This window comes from Geotrypetes seraphini, chromosome 6 (genome assembly GCF_902459505.1).
Source record: "Geotrypetes seraphini chromosome 6, aGeoSer1.1, whole genome shotgun sequence".
NCBI lineage: Eukaryota > Metazoa > Chordata > Amphibia > Gymnophiona > Dermophiidae > Geotrypetes > Geotrypetes seraphini.
In genome coordinates, this window is record NC_047089.1 from 188,459,536 (window position 1) to 188,483,513 (window position 23,978).

The following is a 23,978-nucleotide window of genomic DNA, read 5'->3' on the forward strand; positions in this document are numbered from 1 at the left end:
AGGGGATATTGTTAAATTTAAAATTTCAGATTTAGAGATAATAACTTTAAATCCTGATATCTCACCATAACTATGGAAGAGTTTGACTACCAGATGGAGAGACTGCTCTGGATCTGTAAGCATCAATAAAACATGGTCTGCAAACAGCAGCATAACTTTTTTTGGTATCCTCCACAGGTGATACCTTTAACACCTGTATCCAGTCTGATCAGTTGAGCAAGTGGCTCAATAGAGAGAGCATGAAAAACAACTCAAACTCCACAGTATAGGCTCCATTTATATATAGCCTGTCTAAAGGTTTATAATAGAGGGAGAGAAACCATTCCTTAAATCCTTCTGGGAGATTAAATTTTTCCAGTAACACAAAAAGATAGGGCCAATATAAGTCAAATGCTTTTTCAGCATCAACAGATAGTATCAAAGTTGGGTTCCCGACTGTCCTGTCTCACAGATAACACGAAGGACCCTCCTTATATTGTTAAAAGCCTGCCTTCTTGAGATAAATATGACCATATCACAAAGGCATACCATGACTCGCTCTGGCTTCCAATAGAAGTGCACTTCAAATTCTACTGCTTACTTTATAAGGCTATCAACGGAGAAAGCCCAACTTACTGGAATAACCGACTAAATCAATCCTCCTCAACAAGACACAGAAGAACCCACTCACTATTCTCCCACCCATCATCCAAAAATGTCAAACGAAAAAAACTTTGACAACCTTATAGCCTCCAAAGCAGCTAAACTGGACAAACAAATCACCACTCTGTTATCCTCAACTACAAACTACAAACCCTTCAAGAGAGATACCAATACCATACTCTTCACAAAATACATAAAACCTATCCAGCATGACCAATCCCAATCCAACATCTAACACTCTCCATACCCTTAATATGCTCTAATACTCTTATATTTACCAAACATTATCTAAAACCCTTAATTCACCCTATTCCTATCTCCTAAAAACTTCTACTTCCCGTTGATAACTATTTTTACCCGACTTTGTTATTACCTTAAAATTTTACCTCATCGCATATTCTATTCCTTCAAATTTTGAATGTAATTCTTGTTTTAGTTTTGATGTAATTCGCCTTGAACCGCAAGGTAATGGCGGAATAGAAATCACTAATGTAATGTAATAACTCCCATTTGATCTTCATGTACTAATTTTGGCATTAGCTTTTGAAGGAAGACCACCAAAGTTTCTGTAAAAATTCTATAATCAGTACCCAGCAATGAAATAGGCTGATAAAGAGGCACACTTTATAGTATCTTTCCCTGGTTTAGGGATTATAGTAACTGCAGCCAATCTCCAGGAGTGAGGTAACAACATCTCTTTCTATAGAATTAAATACCCTAGTCAATGTCGGTGATAAATATTGGGCAACATATTTATAAAATTTGTTGGTATAGCTATCCATACCAGGGAATTTTCCCAAAGGTAGGTCTTTAATCGACTGTAATGTCTCTACCAACTGGACCTCCCAAATCCAAGTTTTTTGTTAAATTTAGTTACGGGCAATCAATCACATTTAAAAAGTGCATAATTGTGGGAACCACTGGCTCATTTTCTGGCTTATAAAGTATTTTATAAAAATTAAAAAATTCTGTTTGAAATCACTAGCTCTGTGATGGATTTGACCATTACGATCGTCTATTCTGTAAATAAATTTCCTAAGTTATTTTATTTACGGAGACGTTGAGCAAGTAGATGACTATTACGGTTATTAAATCCAAAATGTCTCTGTTGAGCACTCTGAAGCTTCTCACTAATATTAGCTCTAACTCTTGTAATTGAATTTTAATGTTCTGAAGTTGCTGATCAAGGCAAGGGGACCATCTCACGTTTTTCCCCTCCTTTGCAATATCGCTAATTGAGTGCGCAATTGCAATTAATTTTTCAAGAGATAAGCCTGACAGGAAATAACCTGACCTCACACGACTGCCTTCAAACCCTTCCAAATATTTTTGTGGGGTAATTTCTGATTTTTAAATATTGCTTTATCTGTTTCCCAATATAATCTAAAGCGTTCTGATCATGCAACAAAACATCCTGAAATCTCCATTTAGACTTAATCAAGGATGCATCCATAGTTAAAACCAAAGGGGCATGATCAGACTAAGTATAGGGATTTATTTTTATCCTAGACATCTCAGTCAGGACCTGGTTATCTCCTAGCCACATGTCTATTCTAGAATATGCCCCATGTAATGGGGAATAAAATGTGTAATCCCCAGTATTCGGGTGCCTCTTTCACCATAAATCATACAGTCTCCAGTGAGCTATAAATCTTTCCAGTTGTACTCTCCCAGTGAGCATATTGAACCTCCCTAGCCGAGTTATCCAACCTGGGATTAAGGGTCAGGTTAAAATTGCTTCCCATTGGCATCTATCCTTTCTTATATTTGACCATTATATCAGAGATGCCCCTTCTTTGGCTGTAGAGCCTCTGTACCAGTTCGGCATGCTGTGCCGCTGTTCGGGGCTCCTGGGGAAATTTTCACTCCCCTAACTGGCTCAAAAGCTATGTGCCATGCCCCAGAGGCCATGTGGAAGCTAAATTTGAAGTTCCCGCCTCCCCGCTTCTCTCAATGAGATACGTGGCGCAAGGGCATGCTTCCGCTGCCCATCCCTTGCAAACAAGGCATGATATAGGGGTATTAGAGTCAGAAGACTCCATTCCTGGCACTTTGGAAGCAAACCGAGGTGTTTTGAAGAAGTTTGCGAACTTAGGAAAAATCCAAAATGACCGCCGCTAATGAATTTTGGTGCTATAAAACAGCTTAAAATCATATCAGAGCTGACCAAAAACCTTAAAAAACAAGATTTTAGGGGAGGAGTATCAAGGACCTAGCTGCTGAAAGAGTTAAAAACAGATTTTGAAGACCCCCCCCAAAAAATAAATATTCCCAGAGACTTAAAGACCTATCTTTTCTCTGATGCATACCCTCAGGTATAACGGGTAGTGTTGTGGGGATCTTGGAAGACAGAAGAATATCATTTATGTTATTTTTTTTTTTAATTTCTGTTTTGCATTATGTATAGATTATTTTGTATACTGTATATTTTAAATGTGTTTTAGATTGTAAGCCGCCTTGAAGGTTTTCCCTAGGGCGGGATAGAAATTTTTAAATAAACTTGGAAAGACACAGCCTTATTCACAGACCATGTGCTGGGGAAATGGTGCTACTGCTGCCTGCTTCAGCTCCTCTCAGGTGTAGCTGATCTAGGGCAGTGTTTCTCAACTTGGTCCTGGAGTACCCCTCCTTGCCAGTCATGTTCTCAAGATATCCACATTGAATTTGTATAACCTTGATTTGCATATACTTCCTCCATTATATGCAAATTTCTTTCATGCATATTCATTGTGGATATCTTGAAAACCTGACTGGCAAGGGAGGGGTTACTCCAGGATCGAGTTGAGAAACACTGTTCTAGGAGAGGACCTCTGCTTGCAGTCACTCAGCCACTTCCCTGGAATCTTCAGGCTGCCAGTCGGACCTTCACAGTCTAATCCTCAACCCTTTCAGAACTCTCATGAAAAAAGGGGGGGGGAGGGGACAACAACAAAATGCAGCCGGCACTGTGAGCGGCCCGAAGGAATGCTATTAGCGCCTAAACAGCCTGCACTCCCAGCTCTTGACCAAGACTCAGAACCTGCACACAAGTATTTTAAGACCTTATAAAATTTTATTTTCTTGATCATCATGTTTCCTAGGAGTGTAGTGCTCTGTAAGAAGGATCCTTGGGAAAACTTCATGAGAAGTTATGTGGTTAAGAGGGAATGGTGAACATCACCTTTTCAAATACCAGGTCCAGCTCTCTCTCATGGGATGAGGCTTGGAAGACAACGTCCTATTCATGTCAGAGAGTCTCTCAGCAGCATCTACCTTTACCCTCCCCTATCCAAGGGATTTTAAGACTGTGTCCATGTTGTGCCCCAGTGGACTAGTGTCTTGTGCTGAATTGCAGAATTACATTGACTCAAAAAAGGAAAGCCATAATAACATAGTAAATGACGGCAGATAAAGACCTGAACAGTCCATCCAGTCTGCCCATTAGTCAACACTCAATTTAACATTACATGAGATGCTCTTGTGACCTATTCCCAAAACTTAGATTCTATCCATTCACAATCAAATTGCATAAAACAAACTATATTTTCCCTACTTAGGAGCAAATACAATTTTTAAATAAAAGGATACAAATTGTTTCCAAAATAACAGAGGGAACACAGCTCCAAGTGGCTCAGGTATGTACTACAGTGCAAGTGATATACTAAGATGCAAGGTCAAAAGCTTGTGGGAGCGAAGGGAAATTAAGATACTAGACAGTTTGGTAAAATGAAGGGGTGGGGGGAAGGATACTCTAGCTGGACAAGATAGTACAAATAAATTTGAGATCTAAAAATAAGGTCTGAGAAATACGCAGGCAAGTTCCTGAAGCTGAGTATAATCGATCCATTCCCTGTTGACAAATTCAATCTGTTCTTGCCACCCTTTCTATTCTATTTCCTTTCAAATGCTTCTTATTCATGCCTCATTGTGAGAGATTTTCTAGCCATATCGTCCTAAAGACAGGGGGAGGCTCTTTTTCAAGATTATCAGACCACCAGAAGAATTACCCAACAAGACGAGGTGCATAAACTTCCAGGACCAGTTTAGTCCCTTCTTCAGATGTCATTTCAGTAAGCGACGTCTATGGATTCAACAGTCCTTGCAAATCACTAAATAATTCTTGCCCTGATCAAATAAAATACATTTTTTAACCCCGATCAAATAAAATAAGAGACTGCAGTGTTCCTTAGGCAGGGCAATGAGGGATGAAGGACTTACATAGTTATCTCGTGCTGACCAGGTGGGATACAGCTGAGAGTGAAGCTGTCGCTCTTTCCTTGCCAGTTCATAGTACTTGGCCTGTTCCTCTCGGGAAAGTGAGTGCCACTAAAGCATACAGAGAAAAGAAGCAGATTAAGTATTGGGAACATTTTTACCATGACGACACCTCCTGTTCTGAGAGCAATCAAGAGAACAATCTGCAAATCTTGTACAGGAAAACCTTAAAGTATTTGGGCAGCATGCCCAAAGCACTAGATTACATGAATTTTCACACAAGAAAACTATGGCACATTAGCACACGTATCTGAAGAATTCTAGGCATTTTTGCCACAGAAAAATCCAGAAACAATCATGTTCACTGATGATCAAATCTTCAGAGTAATGGAAGCTAAAGCCATGGAATTCTGGGAATGCTCTTCATAAACAGTCAAGCATGTACAGTATATTTGCAAAGAGAACAAACCCTATCACTAGCCTCTCTCTCCCTCAAGCAAACCAGCCCTAAACCTTCCAATGTAGTAAGGAAGGTTACGCCTACTACATTGTTGATTAATTTGGACTTGTAGTACGGGATTCCCCCAGGGATACCAGAGGAATTGCACCGCTAATCACACAGCGGGACCTTTTCAGACAAAGATGAGTAAGAATAGCAAGTGAAGTCTCACATACACACACAATGGGTGTGTTAACTGATTACACTTGCAAGTAGTAAATGCAAGCAAACTGAATGTACAGAGCTGCTATTTACTTCATGTATAAAAACTGTGAAACAGGTTGAAGGTATGATCTAACAGGAACTACAGAATAAATATGTGCAGTGGATGTCAGCATTTACATATGCTATGAGGCAGGCAAAAAATTTCAGGAATCCAAATGGATTACCTGAGGCAGGTCTTGTCAGACAAATCTGATCAATTTCTTTGACTGGGTGACCAGAGAGTTGGAGAGAGTAGATTTTTCTAAACTCCAGTGGAAGTATTATAAAAAAAATACAACAACCCAATGCATATTCAGAACTACCACAGGTTCTGGAATATATGTAGAGATCATTGACCATCACCAGCTACACAGATAGCCAGCAATATTCAACTATAGCTAAATAATCTAATCTAAGACATGATAGCAGCAGCTATCCATAATGTCTGGCGGAATGTCCACAGTCCATCCTGGCACTATCCATACAACGCTGCTAAAAAATTCATGGATTGGAGATTTATTCATATGGCAGTTCCTGTCAGACAGATAAGTCCACTTTAAAATCCAACCGCTAGTTTTCTAAAATCTGTCAAAAGGACAGACAGTCTCATATATATGCAAAAACTGGTATTCAGCAAGTTCTGTGAGACTAGGAAACTGGGGGGGGGGGGCAGGAGGGGGATTGGGAACAGGGGTGGATGGATAAGGATCTGTTCCTGATCCCCCCCTTCCTCCCAGACTGGGTCCTGCCCTTAGACATAAGGCTCCTGGACCCCCCTTCCCACCTGTTTCTCCAATGGCAGCGACAGAGCTTCCCACCGGTTGTTTGCCACGGAGCTTGCAGCCTGCTCTCTGCTCTGTCCCGCTCTTGTCAAAGTAGGAAATTGCATTGGAAGGGGGCAGGATGAATATATAACAAGTCACAAGCTTGGTGGCAGATGAGAAGCGCTGGGCCCTCAAACTGTTCTGGGCCCTTGGACACTGCCTGGATTGCACCTATGATCAGCTCACCCCTGGGAGGGAATTCTATAAATGCTGCTAAAACTTAGGTGCCAAAAAACTGGGTGCTAAGCCAGTATTCTATAACAGCAGAGTTGTGGGTCAACTCCATTATAGAATGCTAACCGGAGTCTGCAGTTACACGCCAAAATCTTTAGGCGCAACCACCTACACCGTTCTGTGGCATAAATGTTGGTGCCTAAAATCACTAGTTGTACGTGTAAATGCATCTATTTATTAAGTGTGCAAAGGAATAGTTGGCACGCCCCCAACATTAATGCCTCTTTCCAGTTGTGCACAAGAGAAGTTAGACAGAAGTTAGACACTCAAGGGTTGATTCTATAAAGGATGCCTAATTTAATTGGCAAAATGCCCTTCATAGCCTTCTCCCCTCTAGTCTTATATATATATATATATATATATATATTAGAATATATATAAGACTAGAGGGGAGAAGGCTATGAAGGGCATTTTGCCAATTAAATTAGGCGTCCTTTATAGAATAGATAGGTAGATATAGTAACATAGTAGATGACGGCAGATAAAGACCCAAATGGTCCATCCAGTCTGCCCAACCTGATTCAATTAAATTTTTTTTTTTTTTTTTTTTAATTTTTTTTCTTCTTAGCTATTTCTGGGCAAGAATCCAAAGCTTTACCCGGTACTGTGCTTGGGTTCCAACTGCCGAAATCTCTGTTAAGACTTACTCCACCCCATCTACACCCTCCCAGCCATTGAAGCACTCCCCTGCCCATCCTCCACCAAACAGCCATACACAGACACAGACCGTGCAAGTCTGCCCAGTACTGGCCTAGTTCAATATTTAATATATTTAATATTTAAGATAGATTTAGGGGATAGGCACCTACTGTATGGCACTCAGAGGCGCCTAACACCTAAGTGGGCATTTCTATAGGCAGAGCATGACTTAAGCACAATTCTCCACAAACTTAGGTACCTGAAATATAGGCTTTTAAAATCCTGGCCTACATTTCAGGGTGAAAGAGTATAACCGTGCAGGACCCCAATGGTAGCATTATGCACAACAAACTACCAATCACCTCCACAAACACTAACAGCCCAAAGAAAAGAGGACTGTGAGTGGATGAAAGGGAGAAGCACCACCTACCCTTCTCCCAAGGATCTGGTTGATTGCAGCACTCTCCTTCAGCGTGCACTCCGCCACCACCTTTGCCCGCATCTCCTTCATGTACAGCATGAACGCATTCAGCGGCTTCTTCACATGCGGCTTCTTCTCCTCTTCTTTCTTCACAGTGACAGGGGATTTCCTATATTACATCAAATCCTACAGTCTTAATCGGCAGGACCAGATCCATTTATTCCCACATAGCCACCTTTGCCCAAATATCATCCTTTAGTAGTTTTCCTTTGCCTCTTAGACCAGACACTACTACCTTCATATATCAAAATCTTAATCTACCTTCCCTTCAGCCTCAATATACTAAACAATTATTGCCCCTCCCCCAACACACACACTTGAGGGCAAATTCTATAAGATGCACCCAAAAGTTAGGCACCGATGTAGGCACTGTTCAGCGCGATTCAAGTAAAATTGGGTGCTGTTTAGTGAATCATGCTGAGTGGCACCTATTTTGGAGGTACTTTTTCCTCAAAGTCAACTACCCTAAGCTGTGCTTGATTCTCTCTCCTTAAATTGTGGTCTGCTATCATAGTATTGTATATGAAATGATTGTATATGAAATGAGTGTTACTATTTCCTGGATATTGTTATTTTTCTTTATCAAAGATATTTTCTTTTGATGTTAAATAAAGGCAAATTAAAAAAAAAAAAAAATAGGCCAGCTCTAGGCACAACTAAAAGTTAGGCGCCTATGCAAGAGCTTAAGCACGCTTAAGGGCAGTGATTCTGAAAGAAGCGCCTAACACGTAGCCACGCCCAGCGCCTATTTTATGAAAGCCGCCTAAATTTTTAGAGGCGCCTTGTTACAAAATTGTGCCTATGTTTCAATCAGTGCTAATTAAAAAGCTTAATTGAGCTTGTTATTTAATTTAGATAGGTGCCTATCTAGTTGGGCGCCTCAGAAATAGGTGCCTAACTTTAGGTGCTGGTTACAGAATTTGGGCCTTTGGGCCTACATGAAAAAATACTTTTGTACATAGGCCTTTTGTGTCTTGTAGACTATCTGGCATGTTCTTCACAGGTGTGTAACATTTTCTGTTTTAACATCCACTGCAAGAGTCAAAAAGCATTTGAAGGCATATGAGTATAGTTATAGATCTAGTTGTATAAAATAAAATGACTGGATATGAAAGCAAAGCCCGTCTTCTATTCACTGTTAAAAGCCTAAAGGCAATGCTCTCTCTGTCTTGACCCTCACTGACTCCTGTTGAAGGATTTCTGCTATTCTCAGGCAGTCTTGAATTCAAATACAAGCTTCAACTCCTGTCTGTTTTGTCCACAGTTTTATAATCTGGGTCAATACATGGGTATCTGATGTGCTGGGTGAAACTTCGGTTACAGCCTCCCCCAACCCAGCTGGGCAGCATCTCCCATTCTCTCTCTCCCTTTTCTCTATTAAATGGCCTGCATCTCCCTTCCACTTCCTCGCCCACACCCCGTCTCCCCTGCCCCATCTTCTCTTCTCCTTCTAGTCATTCTACCACCACTTTTGCCCCATCTCTTCAATGGTCTTCTGGTTGATACAATGAGAATTAACCAAAATGAAGGAGTGGTAGAAAGCTGCTAGTTTCTGGGGCATACCACAAGAGTATGCCACAATCACTAGCAGCTTTCTGCCACGCAGATGAATTGTGCTCTATCACTCCTTCATATTGGTTAATTCTCATTGTATCAACCAGAAGACCACTGATATTTGAGTCAACTACTACAACTACCAATAAAGTTTCTCCTGATTGACCCATGCTTGAGTTGGTGACATCTCTCCCTCATGACTCCTGTGTTTGACTTCTACGTAACCCATCAGGAGAAGAGTTCATTAAGGAGCAACTTTGTAGAACATGAGTACAGCACTTGCTGAAGACCCTGGAACTTACGAGTTAATGCTGGGGCTCATCCCGCCTGGTGACGGCTCCTGTTTCACTACTGGAGATACTATAGCAGGATGGGGGATCCCAGAGGTATGCAGCCCATGATGTGGAGGTGGCACCATGTGAGGGGAAAACCTACTGGACACCAAACTGTTGCAGAAAGTGAGAGAGACAGAAATAGAAAATAACATACAAAGGTATAACTACTGCCCAGCTCAACTCTGCATTTTCCCCACATAAAACTTTAATTTTGTGACTCAAAAACAGAACAGAATAAAAAGGGAAAAATGTAACATCATTAGTAAACCCGTCCTGTTAATTTTACACTTGGCCTAATGTCTTCTTCAAGACACCATGGTTAGGGTAAAACTAGCAAGTTTTGCTCTCATTTGTTACTTTGCAGGTTAAACATCAGTAGCAGTCTACCTAGCCTGTCTAGGTCCTATGGCAAAATTCATAACTGCCCATCTTCCCAAAAAGCTTGGTTGAACAAAGATTGGTTGAACAAAGTCTAGTTGTTTAAGCATTAGATAAGGGAAACAAAGACAAACCATACCACACCTCAATCTGATGGGCCAAAAGTATTGAACAGAGGGTGGGGGAAGCTCGAATGCCCTTTTGCACAGGCTTTTGCTATTATGAGGGCAATTCTATAAAATGGGTGCAATTATTTTGCATCCATTGTGTAGGTAAATGTTTAGAACCCTCGTACATATATAAATGCTATCTTAACTTACATAATGTGTATTACAACAGAGTGTACACAGGGGTGTAGACTGAGTGGGACATGGGCGGGGCTTCCACTTACAGTATACTACTATTATTTCTATAGTGCTACCAGACGTACGCAGCGCTGTACAGAGTCACGAAGAACACAGTCCTTGCTCGAAAGAGCTTACAATCTAAACAAAATATACTGTACGTTACACATGTTACATTTGTCTCTGCCACAGCTGCTTGCACTTACACCGACTCTATGGCTGGTATGAGCGCCTAAATTTGAAGCGTACCAATATTGGGTTGCGCTAATATATATCTATACATTTTTTGAATTTGTAGAAGTTTTATTAGAATCCAAATGTTAGCACATAACACTTCAGGTAAACATATAGATAGATACAAATAAGCTATATGGAGTCAATCAAACCTGTAACATTATAATTGAAGAGACCAGAACAGCTCTCCATAAGGATTACAGATAAAAGGAGAATGGGGCAACATGCCCTGAAACACTTCTAGATGTTTTCTTGTTAATGAAAGAAAATCCCATTCCCAAAGTGGGGAGGGGGGGGAGGAGGGGGAGCTGAGACAAGGTAAAGCATCTACCAACAATGCAACCAAAACAAAGGGAACAGCTTCAATAAGAGGGGCAGTGCTAATTCTAACACAGAACCTAGGTGCCTAAGTTCCATTATAGAACAGAAGGCAATTCTATAATTGGACACTTGGTAGAAGCCTAAGGGCTTTTACGAAGGTGCACTAAGCGTTTTAGCGCACGCACCGGATTAGCATGCTAGCCGAAAATCTACCAACTTGCTCAAAAGGAGGCGGTAGCGGCTAGCGCGCGGGGCAATTTAGCGCACGCTATTCCGCACGGTAAAGCCCTAGCGCGGCTTTGTAAAAGGAGCCCTAAGTGTTTCATACTGCAAGCAAGAGTTCAAGTCCACCCATCTGAGTTTGCCATCTGATGTATTTGAATACAGAGGCTAGCTATGCCTCGATTTCTGTTCCTTCCCCATATACACTGCTAGAGACAGGGCTAAAGCTAAACCTAGACCCCCCCTCTCCCTCCATGAACACTCACCTGGACATGGAGGCATTCATGGCAAGGGCAGGGTATGGGTGCCTGAATCCCCCAGGAGGGATGGAGTACACAGGCTGGCCTTGCCTAGAAAGAGAAAATAAAAGTCCTTTTAGGTTGAGGGTGGTAGAGAGAAGAGAGTCACTAGGGCTTGGGGAGGAAGCTTTTATACTTTAATAATAAAGACTCATTCATAACAGTGTTTTTATGATCAAGTACAGAGTTCTGGTGAACATGCTTTTTTCAGCTAATACAATAAAGTCACAAAAAGTCAGCTGTTAGCCAAAATAGAAAATCTTTTAACCCCCACAAGAAATTCCCCCCTCCCTGCAAAAATCTGACATTCTGAAAAACAAAACAGAACGGTTTTCACCTAAAAAAAAAAAGTTTTCAAAGTAAATTATGAAGTGATAAAATTACTGGAACAGGCTTTAACCCTGACCAACACAGAAGGAAAAGAAATATGGAAACACTGGGAATTTCCTTAGTGTTCAAAATGATCTTCTGATGAAGTATTTACTGTTCTGTAGAAGGAAGAGGCGGTATATATTAATTATACCAGGACAAAGTAGAACAAGTTTCGCTTCCCCACCGACACGGCCTCTCTTCTTGTCCCTGGCTGAGTTGTAATGTCCCTGTCCCTCAGAGTTCTAATCCCAGATCTGTCACAGACTATTCATGGCCCTAGGCCAGGGGTATTAAAGTCCCTCCTTAAAGGCCGCAATCCAGTTGGGTTTTCAGGATTTCCCCAATGACTATGCATGAGATCTATTTGCATGCGCTGCTTTCATTGTATGCTAATAGATCTCATGAATATTCATTGAGGAAATCCTGAAAACCTGACTGGATTGCGGCCCTCGAGGAGGGACTTTGACACCCCTGCCCTAGGCAATCACTAACCCCACGCCTCACCTTGGCAGGAAATTACCAACTGCCTGTGCAGGTTTTCTGCTCTCCTACTACAAATTTCATGCTGTCAGGACTTAACATCCTAGAGAAGGCTGCGGGTGTACACATTTCTAAACTAGTTTGATTCAGTAACACAAGAAATAAGATCCTAGGTGGGTTTTTAGTTATGGTCCCCTCCAGTTTATTTTAGCTTTGTACAAGGGCAGCAACAGACAGTAATGGTGGATCACAACTTTAGCACCATGTGCTACCTGCCCATAAAGCTTCTTGCAAACTGATCCAATGAGGCCTCTCCTCATAACCAAGGGCGAAAGCAACCTGTTAATCTTGTAAAGTACTGTAGTAAAAAGGTGGGCAGTGTGGAAGGGGTAAGAGGATAAAGGGCGTTGGGAGTTAAAAATGTGCCCAATTTGAAAATTTGTGGAGAGTATGTGAGACCTCATCATCCACTCACCCAATCTGCACCAACAACAACAGAGCCGCATGCACAGTTACCTAGTTCAAGAAGAGAGATTTTGGCTGATAATGGATTTTTAACAGTCCTATACTAAGAAACATTCTGGGACCAGCAGCACTGATTTCAATAGTTAACCCACTGGCGTTATGATGCAGATGCAGGGAAGACTATAATCCTAGGTTGAGTATATTGACACCATCGAGAATGTGAAAGCCAAAATCTAAGATAAGGAAGGTATTTCTCTTAACCAGCAGTGCCTTATTTTTAATGGCAAACAGCTGGAAGATGGTCGTACCCTGAGTGACTACAACATCCAGAAAGAGTCCACTTTGCACCTGGTGCTTCATCTGTGTGGTGGTATCATTGAGCCATCCCTTCGCCAGCTTGCTCAAAAGTACAACTGTGCCAAAACTATTTGCCGCAAGTATTGTGCCTGCCTTCATCCTCACAAGAAGAAGTGTGGCCACATCAATAATCTGTGGCCCAAGAAGAAGGTCAAATAAACACATAAAGCTTTGTATTTATGTCTGTTAGCATAACTCTAAAATAGTTGTCCTTTTTAATGTTATGCAGAATTGCTATGGTAAAGAATGAACTTGCTCAATAAAATACCATAGCTATTAGAAAAAAATAAATAAATAAATATATATATATATATATATACACACACATACACACACATATACACACACATACATACACACACATACACATACCATTAAGGGAATCATCAAGGATCCTTAAGGATTTAAAATTCTTGAAAATAAGTGACACTCAGATTATCCCAGTCAATGAATCAGTCCAATGTGTTCCCTAATCATGATCTTGTAACCTTGGTGACATTTTAATCCCAAACAGTTTCAGAACTTCTCCAGCATGGAATAAGTCACATGTGGTTCCTCTGTCAGTATCACAGCTGGATGAATTAAAGGCTCACACAAAGCAAACATAGCAACAGTAGTCAAAATACTTCTATGTGAATGTTGAAAGCAAGCATTAAAAAAATAAATAAATAAATTTCAACCAAATGGAGGTCATATTTTAGACCAGGGTGCCTAGGTACATATTTTGTGCCTATTTTGTAAAGGTAGAAAGATAGAAATTCACCTACATATAAATCAATCTCTAATCAAATGAAAAGCACATATAGAAAATTAAAAAAAATATATCTTCAATAATCTAATTTCTAAACCTAAATGAAGAATATGAATACAATATTAAATATTCATTAGAACATATAAGAAAACTTTTTTTCAAAGACAAATATCTATAATAGAAAACACAGCAACATAAAATGCTAAAAAACAGAGGCTAAAACTCCACATTAAGTATAGTAACAAAACTCCATATGAGCTAAATTTCAAAATGTAAACATTCTAAGACTAAATACAAAACAGAAACCAGGATATAAGAAAACCCTACATCAGGTTAAAGTAAGATTACCAACCATTACAGTAAAATTTAATTATCAGCTTGACAGCTTCACTGCTTGAGCACTGGCTCCAGACTTCCCATAATATTGCTGACCATCAGTTTGGAATATTGCAGCAGCTTATGGGATTTGAATTTACTGTTAACGCAAGAAAAGCAGCGGTGGATTTTAAGTTCAATACAGCTGCTTCTTTGGTCTGATTACTGCTACGTATTTAAGAGGTTTCTTGTAAGGTTCTACAGGGCATTCCTATTGGTTCTAGAAACTAGAAACACACAACAGACGAAGCCATCGCTGCAGATAGGATCTGGACCAACTTCCCAACGACACATTGGTCAGACCTAGATCGGCTGTACAAAAAATACAGCAAATCTTCAAGTGATTTGAACAACTGTCCGCCTTATCTACTAGCTACAGCGTCCACTAAATTCATATCCAGTCTCACACTATGGTTGCAAACCACCCTCAGGGAAGGTCATTTCCCTCCGGAACTTGGCGAAATCATAATCACTCCCATACCAAAAGACCCCAAAGGTCCATTAGACAACCCAACAAATTATAGACCAATCGCCTCTATCCCTCTATATGTCAAACTCATAGAGGGTCTAGTAGCACAATATCTCTCCAATTACCTAGAAGACCACCACATTCTGCATCCAACTCAATCTGGCTTCAGAGCTAATCACAGCACTGAAACACTACTGGTATCTTTGCTAGATATAGCCCGACAGCACCTCAGCAAAGGTAACAAGTTACTAATCATCCAACTCGATCTTTCAGCAGCATTCGACTTAGTAGACCATCCCTTACTACTCCAGATACTAGATGCCATAGGAATATCAGGTAAAGTTCACAACTGGTTCCAAGGTTTCCTTAAAACAAGATCATACAGAGTCAAGTCAAACGATCTTTTATCTGACCCTTGGACAAACCCCTGCGGAGTGCCACAAGGATCCCCACTATCGCCCATAATATTCAACCTCTTCATAGTTTCCTTAGGCACAGCCCTAGATGCTCTCAATATAACATCTTTCAGCTACGCCGATGACATAACCATCCTCCTCCCCTTCGACATCCAAGACCCCATCTCCAATGGACGCCTGAAAACAACACTGGAAACCGTAGAAAAATGGATGATGAACCATAAGCTGAAACTGAATGCGGAGAAAACCAAATTCCTTCTACTAGAGAAGGAACAAAAACCATCCCTAACAGAACTGGAAGTAAACGCAATCAAATATCCAATACAGAGCACCCTTAAAATTCTGGGAATACAATTAGACAGACGCTGCACAATGCAGACACAAATCCACAAAATCATACAAAAAGCATTCTTCACCATGCGAAACCTAAGAAAAATAAGAAAATTCTTTAGCAAAGAACACTACAAGATCATTGTACAATCCCTCATACTTAGTATCTTAGATTACTGCAACAGCCTCTACCTAACATGCCCAAACAACATGATAAAACAACTATAGACCGTTCAGAACACAGCCATCAGACTCATCTATTCACTTAGCAAATTTGACCACATCTCTGCTGCCTATGTAGACTCTCACTGGCTTCCGATAAAAGCAAGAACTCAATTCAAATTCTACTGTCTATTATTTAAAGTAACCCATGGTACTGTCCCTAGCTACCTAAACAACTGCCTATACCGCTACCGCTCACCCAGAACAAGGAGAACACAGAACCTACTCACCTTCCCCCCTCACAAGGGTACCCGACGTAAGAAACTTTACGACAGCCTACTAGCGACACAGGCAGCGAAAATTGACCCTATCATCACCAAACTGATGATCAAAACAACAGACATTAAAGTGTTTCGAAAAGAAATCAAAACATCTCTATTCAAAAAACACCTCCCTACTTATTAATCCCCTCCCTAATCGCACAAGCTTTCTCCCACGTTAATAACACATTAGTCAACGCCTCGAACCATTCCTACCAATATACAGTCAGATTCCTAAATAAGCATCTACCATCAGAATCCAATATATTTCTTCCCTCAATGTCAGGTAATTTTTTTCTGTTACCCGAATATATTGCTATTCTCCACTGTATTCTGTAATTACGTAAATCTTTGCGATGTAATTTCTCTCGGAAAAATCCAGTTATCTTCTAATTTGTAATTCTCTACCGTATTATGTAACTTATATGAAACCTTGTTATGTAATTCTCTTGGAAATGTCCAGATCTCTTCTAATTTGTAATCCGCTTAGAACCGCAAGGCACAGGTGGAATAGAAATCACTAATGTAATGTAATGTAAGATCTTTAATATAAGAACATAAGAATAGCCTTACTGGGTCAGACCAATGGTTCATCAAGCCCAGTAGCCTGTTCTCACAATGACCAATCCAGGTCCCTAGTACCTGGCCAAAACCCAAGGAGTAGCAACTTTCCATGTTACTAATCCAAGGTAAGCAGTGACTTCCCCCAAGTCTCTCTCAATAGCAGACTATGGACTTTTCCTCTAGCAAATTGTCCAAATCTTTCTTAAAACCAGCTACGCCAGTGGTCTCAAACATGCGGCCCGGGGGCCACATGCGGCCCGCCAGGTACTATTTTGAGGCCCTCAGTATGTCTATCATAATCACAAAAGTAAAATAAAGCAGTTTCTTGATCATATGTCTCTTTAGCTATAAATGACAAAATTATTATTAAGACTTAGCCAAAAGGAAAGATTTATAAACTATAAAGAGTTTTACCTCATGCAAAATTGTCAATTCTTTAATAACACGTGAACTATTTTTTTCAGAGGCCCTCCAAGTATCTACAAATCCAAAATGTGGCCCTGCAAAGGGTTTGAGACCACTGAGCTACGCTATCCACTTTTACCACAACCTCTGGCAATGAGTGAAATTTTTTTTCCTCTTATTGGTTTTAAAAGTATTTCTCTGTAACTTCATTGAGTGTCCCCTAACCTTTGTAATTTTTGCAGAGTGAAAAATCGATCCACTTGTACCCATTCTACTCCACTCAGGATTTTGTACACTTCAATCATATCTCCCTTCAACCGTCACTTTTCCAAGCTGAAGAGCCCTAACCTTATTAGTTTTTCCTCATATGAGAGGAATTCCATCCCTTTATCATCTTGGTCGCTCTTCTTTGAACCTTTTCTAGTACTGCTACATCTTTCTTGAGATAAGGAAACCAGAATTGAACACAATACTCTAGGTGAGGTCGCACCATGGAGTGATACTGGGATATTATAACATTCTTAGTCTTGTTAACCATCCCTTTTTTAATAATTCCTAGCATCCTGTTTGCTATTTTGGCCACTGGGCGAAGGTTTCATTGTATTGTCTACGATGACAACCAGATCCTTTTCTTGGGTGTTAACCCCCAAGATGGACCATAGCACCTGGTAACTGTGATTTGGGTTATTCTCAATTTGCATCACTTTAAATTTGGTGTGGTTTCAAGTTTATTAAAAAATTTGATATACCACCTAGGCACAGTTCAAGGCAATGTACAATTAAATAAAAACAAGTAAAAAGACATAAATGTATACATAATCCATGAAAACAAGCACAAATAGATAAAATATGCTACACGCAGAAGTAATAAGGGGAGGCAGGGATAAAGTTACAATAATATTAAAGAAACTGGAGAAATGGGAAAAATAAGAGGAGGAGGGAGAAGAAAGAAGCATCCTTATAAGGACAGTCATAGTCCTTAAGCCTCTTTGAATAAGAAAGATTTAAGTTGGAACTTAAATCTTTCTTATTCAAAGAACTTAAGTGTCTTGAGATGTGATATCTCAAAAAAATTTGGAATGGAGTTATGATGTCTAGAGGAGTCCTGCAGAGAATTATATTCCTCTATCTGGAAATGTTTTTATTTAAAAGGTTTTTTTCCCCTTGCTGTGAGGTTTTAATTTTTTTGGAGGGGGGGGGGGAGAAGGGGAGAGGAGTTTAGAATACCAGTGGCAAAAGACTTTCAAGTAGAGATGAATGAGTCCAAAACAAAACTACTCTGGTTTGGCCCAAAATTAGATCTGTTACCCACGCTCATTCCACCACCTTCTGGTCCCTCACTGCAGATTGAATTCTCAAGCAAAGTTTTGGGCATCATTATTGACTACACTTTCCTTTAATAATCATCTCAACTCTCTGGTAAAAAAAAATGTTTTTTTTGTCTTCACATGTTGAGGAAAGTGAGATCCTGCTTCCGCCATTTTGCTGTCCTTGTACAATCAATCATTCTTTCCAGACTGGACTATTGTAATTCCATCTATCTAAGTCTAACCAAAAAAATCTTCAAAGACTTCAGCGGATCCAGAACACTGTGGCTAGGTTGATCTTTGCAAAAAGCAAATTTGATCATGTTTCCCCGCTTCTATCAAAACTTCACTGGCTTCCGGTGATTTCTATGATTCACTTTAAAATGTACCTGCCTAATTTTCAAGATCCTATATATGGCATTCTTGCTCCCCTAATCCCACTATACTGGAATTCTTCGAGACCTGACACTACCAGATCCGCCCACATACACAAACTATCTTTCCCCTCGTTAAAAGGTGTCATGCAAATTAGGGAAATCCCTTTTCTTCAAATTCACTGAGCTTTGGAATAACCTCCCTGCCCTGCTGCGGAACCTAGGCTCATTCCAATTATTCTGAAAGCATCTGAAAACCCGGCTTTTCTCCAAAACGTAAAGCTATCTATTTAAAATGTAAAGCTATCTATCCTCTTCATAACCTCTAATTTCTTATTATGTCCTTCCCTCATTTATTGAATTACCTGTAAACCGTGTCGAGCTCTATCTTTATGGAGATGATGCGGTATACAAACTTAAGGTTTAGTTTAGTTTAGAGATGCTGCAGTCAATTGGAGATTAGTAGGGGGAGCAGGTACTTGGGATAGACTGTCACTGGAAGGGAGAATTCAACTTGGACAAACAGGACTCATTTGAAAATATGGAGATAAAAAATACTGGACCTGGGAGGAAGGGTGGGTTAACTGGGAACCCTTGATGAAATGAGAGACATTATGGGGTATAGTGGGGAGAGGGGGAGAGAGAGACAATTGTGGAACTGTTTGTGACAAAGTATGGAGTCAATGACATCTGGAGGCTCTAACACCCTTATGGTGTTAGATTAATCTCATATCTAGATTAATCTCATATCGGTGGATAAGAACTTGGTTTATGGGATGGGATTATGCAGTATAGGTAACTTTAGAACTTAATGGGCATCAGCCTAGGAGGTCTGGGATGGTTTTAAAGAGTTCATAAAGGGGAAACAATGTGGGCTGTTCATACAGAGACTCAAGGGATTTTAGAATATGAGATATAAAAATGGGAAATGGTTCAGGAATGGCTTCCAGGGGTGCAGTTATAGCTAAGGGTCTTAATTATGGATGAAATTTATTATACTATGATTAAGTAAACTCTTTTTGAGTAGGGCAATAAAACTAGTCAAACCTTAGTGCAAGAGATTAAGACCAAAACTCGGCAAACCATGATCTCAAAGATCAGAGGTGGAAAGGGGAGAAGTTAGGAGAACTGGCTGCAATTAGGCAATGATTTGCTCGACTTATTGAGAACTTATACAATAGTGACTAGGAAGAGAAGATATTACAGAATATTTGAGGGAAACTGCAATGTGAACTCTAACAAGAGAGGGAGGGGGCTGGAACTTCCCATTTTAGAAGATGTATGTGGGGCAATTAAGTCATTAGAAAACAAGGCCCTGCATTTGGATAGATTCACAGCATAACTCAGCAAATACTACCTATGTTAGTTTTCTATAAAAACACTTATGTTCACAGCCTGCATAAGTAGGTGGCTAAAATACCCCTCTTAATATAACTTTTAGCTGGGTTGACTATATTCAAAGTCCAAAGCAGCACCTATTTCAGTGCTTCTTAATCCAGTCCTCAAGGTGCATCCAGTCAGTCAGATTTTCAGGATATCTACAATGAATATGCAAGAAAGAAATTTGCATACCAAAGAGGCAGTGCTTGCAAATCTCTCTCATGCATAAGCACTGTGGATATCCTGAAAACCTGACTGGCTCGGTATGCTCCGAGGACTGGGTTGAGAAGGACCCATTTCATAGAGGCAATGTAGGTGCCTAGAACCAGCCTTAATAGTACACAAATTTACAATTAACCCTACTCCAAAGATTATGTAAGTTTGTACATTTAATAAAATACCGTATATATACTCGAATATAAACCAATCCAAATATAAACTGAGGTAACCTTTTTTCCCCAAAAAAGGAAGAAAAAAAGGTTGACTCAAATATAAACTGAGGTTAGAAATTTGGATTATGCGAGTACACCCTAATCAAACCGGATTCAGAAAACATCATTCTACTGAACTTTCCCTCATTGGTCTTCTTACTAATATCACTTATCACTTGGATCATTACAATTCAGTAGTTCTCATTTCTTTCGATTTGTCCTCGGCTTTTGACACAATAGACCATCACTTACTTATTCATCGATTACAGGAAATAGGAATATCAGATCAAATATTAGACTGGTTTATCTCATATTTTAAAGATCGTTCTTCAAAAGTAGCATTTAATGGCTCCTTTTTTGAATCTTATCCAATCAACTTTGGTATTCCTCAGGGATCAATCCTCTCTCCCTTGCTTTTTAATATTTTCCTTGCTCCCTTGATTACCCTCGGACAATCAATTGGCTTCACTATCTATGCCTACGCCGATGATATCCAACTAATTCATTCCATTAACTTGGATAACCTTGAAGATATCTTCAATATCAATCAAAAGCTGGAAAAAATAGTCGAATAGCTTAACACTAATATGTTATCACTTAACATCAATAAAACCAAAGCTTTGGTTTTTCCAATCAAGAAAGGATTTTCTTTGATTGCTCCAATTAAATTTTATTCTGTTCAGTACAATTAGTCAAATCTATTAAACTCTTAGGAATTACTCTAGATGAGAACCTCAACTTTCACAACCATATAAGCACAGTAGTTTGAAAATGTTTTTATCGCCTCTGGATGATTCGTTCTCTAGTTAACCTCCTTGATAATTATTCTCTAAATATTCTTATTCATTGTTTGGTTATCTCCTGCCTGGACTATGGTAACTCATTGTACCATGGAATTACAAAAAAAGAGATCAGACGTCTTCAGATAATCCAAAATACTGTGGTCAAGATCATATTTAAGACCAAGCAATTTGACCATGTCACTCCCCTCTTGATTAAAGCCCATTGGCTTCCCATCACCCAATGTTTAATTCCAAATTCCCCTTCACGTACTCTCCGATCCTTCTGATCAAAATTTATTAGTAGTTCCATCACTCAGACACACCAAAACAAGGAGAAATTCCATCTTTTCGGTTGTTGCTCCGTCCCTTTGGAATTCAATGCCTTACCATTTGAGACGACATCCATGGAGAAATTCAAATCTTTTCTTAAAACATTCCTTTTTAAAGACGCATTCCAAGTTTGATTGTCCTTTTAAGGATTTTATAAAACTTAGTTTCAGCCCACTTAAGTTGGACTGCTATGTGTTATCCTTACCTTATATATTTGCCTATACCTCTTTCTTTCCTTCATTTATATTGTAGTTCTCCCTTTTTTCCATTCATTTCAGTATGCCCTTTTATTTGTCCACTGTCTTAATTAATGATGTCTTTGTCATTATTTGTCCTCCCCCTGATTTTATTGTATAACCACCTTGAAACTATCGATAAGGTGGTATATCAAATTTTAAATAAAATTTGGAAACTTGGTAATCACTAATTTTTCAGTTGGAGCTTTTTCGAGTCCAAAAAAGCTGAAGGAGAGCCGACAAAATATTTTCCTACTTGGGGCCACAATACCAACCAAAGTTTCTGTGCTTCTATCCCACCAGAACACCTAGTCTTAGTTACACATGCAGAAAGCAGAAAAACCCTTTTCAAATACAAACCCACAAACTAAAAGTACTATTGTACACAAACGAAACCCTAATATGTCAGACTCTGCACACAGTACACCACAAGAGAAATAGAAATAAATGCATTTCTTCCTGAACAGTCCAAAATATAAAAACAACAGATGTAAAATTTCAAAATTGACATATTTCAATCACTAAATTTAAATTTAAAAACATTATTCCTATCTTTATTTGGCAATTTTATTTTCTGATCTTGTTCCATTTGTGCTCTTAACTCTGTTTACAAGGCCTCCTTATGCATTTGCTGTGTTTTTCCTCTCCTTCTTCACCTCTTGCACTACAACCATCTTTGGCACTGATTTTCATATTCAGCTTTCTTCCATTTTTCCACTTCCATCTCAAATCTATCTTTCCAATTCTTCCCTTTCCCTTCATCCATGTGCACCTTCTCTTCCCTCCTCAACTGTTTCCTTCCTTCCATCCATGTGCCCCATCTCTTCCCCTTCCCTCCAACCATGTGCCTTTATCTCCTTCCTCTCCCCTCCATCCATGCGCCTCGTTCCTCTTCTCTCTGCCCTTCCCATTCAGAATTTCTCCCTTCTTCCTCACCCCATCCCCCTCCACCAAATGTTCTCCCCACCCGGTTCCAAAATCCCCCTCACCAAGAAAACTACAAAGAGGTCACTGGCATGGGAGTGATTCTCTTGCGCTGCCGGTGGCCTTCTCTGCACTGTTCCTTTGCTGCGGTTCACCCAAGCAGAAACAGAAGTTGCTTCTGAGGTGGGTGGACCACGGCAAAAGAAAAGTACAGAAGAGGCCACCGGTAGTGCTGCAAAATCAAAGAACAGTGGCTAAGGTACTCCTATCCCCCTGCTACCCCCTGCCCCTTTCCAACATTGCACTTACAGTCCCGATATTCTGGAAGCCTTGTGCAGGGCTGAAGGGCCTAGAGCATCTGTGCATGATCAAGGCTTGCTGGACTCTTTTTGAGAATCCCAGAGAGGGTGGGAGCCAGCAGATCTTGAGCACACGCAGAGGCTCGAGGCCCTTCAGCCCTGCCAGAGGCCGGCTTGGGCTTCCAAAGCATCGGGACTCTAAGTGCGATGTTGGTCTAAGGCGGGGGGAGTGGGTATTGGAGAATATGAATAACGGTCATATGGGGGGGGAGAGATAGCAATGTCAGTCATCGGGGGATAACAGTGCTAGTCATCGGAGGGTGGGGGGAGATAGCATTGATGGACATAGGGATGGGTGGAAAATAGCAGGTGGGGAGGAGAGGAGTAAAGCACCATCATTGAAAGAAGGCTCAAATAAACAGACACCCATTTTTTGGCCCAAAATTCTCAGTTTATATTCAAGTATATACGGTACACAGTTCCATCTCAACTCCACCCCACTCCATCCAAACTGTACCCCTGTGAATGACTATGTGCAGATGGCATAAAAAGAAGCTGCCCTCTGTGTGCAGACTCAGACAATTTTATGAACCCCATTGCATATGTAACTTATGCATTATAAATGTACCCCCATGTGTGCATCTATTTGTATGCAAGTATCTCCTAGGGAATTTTATGAGCCTTCTTAGGTGTGTAAAATGCTGTTCTATACATTGAAGCCATTTATGTATTACTTTGGCAACACGTGTACAAACTGTCCTACCAATAAGGCTTCCTGAAGGAAAGACACACAAACCACTTCCTCTACCAGGTAATATCTGATGCAACATAACCCTGAAAAACATGCATTCAGCACCTATGTAGCAAACATGCCAGGATTCAGAGCAACAAAGGCAGCACTGTATTTAGTGAAATGAGCCCTAGAACACCACGACATCTTCTACTACTAGGAAGTGCTTGCCAGGAATGAGGAAGGGTACAAAGTGTTTTGTATTTGCTGGTAAATATATTGAAACAGTAAATTAAAGCATTTTAAAATACCAAA

At 40.1% G+C, this 23,978-nt stretch overlaps 1 protein-coding gene across 2 annotated transcripts in view; it reads right to left on the bottom strand.

Moving 5' to 3' along the window:
- Positions 1-23,978, bottom strand: part of TCF7L1 (transcription factor 7 like 1) — a 288,821-nt gene that overhangs the window by 27,723 nt on the left and 237,120 nt on the right. For both annotated transcript variants that reach the window (XM_033948980.1, XM_033948979.1), the window contains exons 7-10: positions 11,372-11,455; positions 9,574-9,717; positions 7,667-7,826; positions 4,840-4,947 (exon numbers count right to left, since the gene is read on the bottom strand). In XM_033948980.1, coding sequence (XP_033804871.1) covers positions 4,840-4,947; positions 7,667-7,826; positions 9,574-9,717; positions 11,372-11,455 — 496 coding nt within the window. The remainder of the gene's footprint in view (positions 1-4,839; positions 4,948-7,666; positions 7,827-9,573; positions 9,718-11,371; positions 11,456-23,978) is intronic.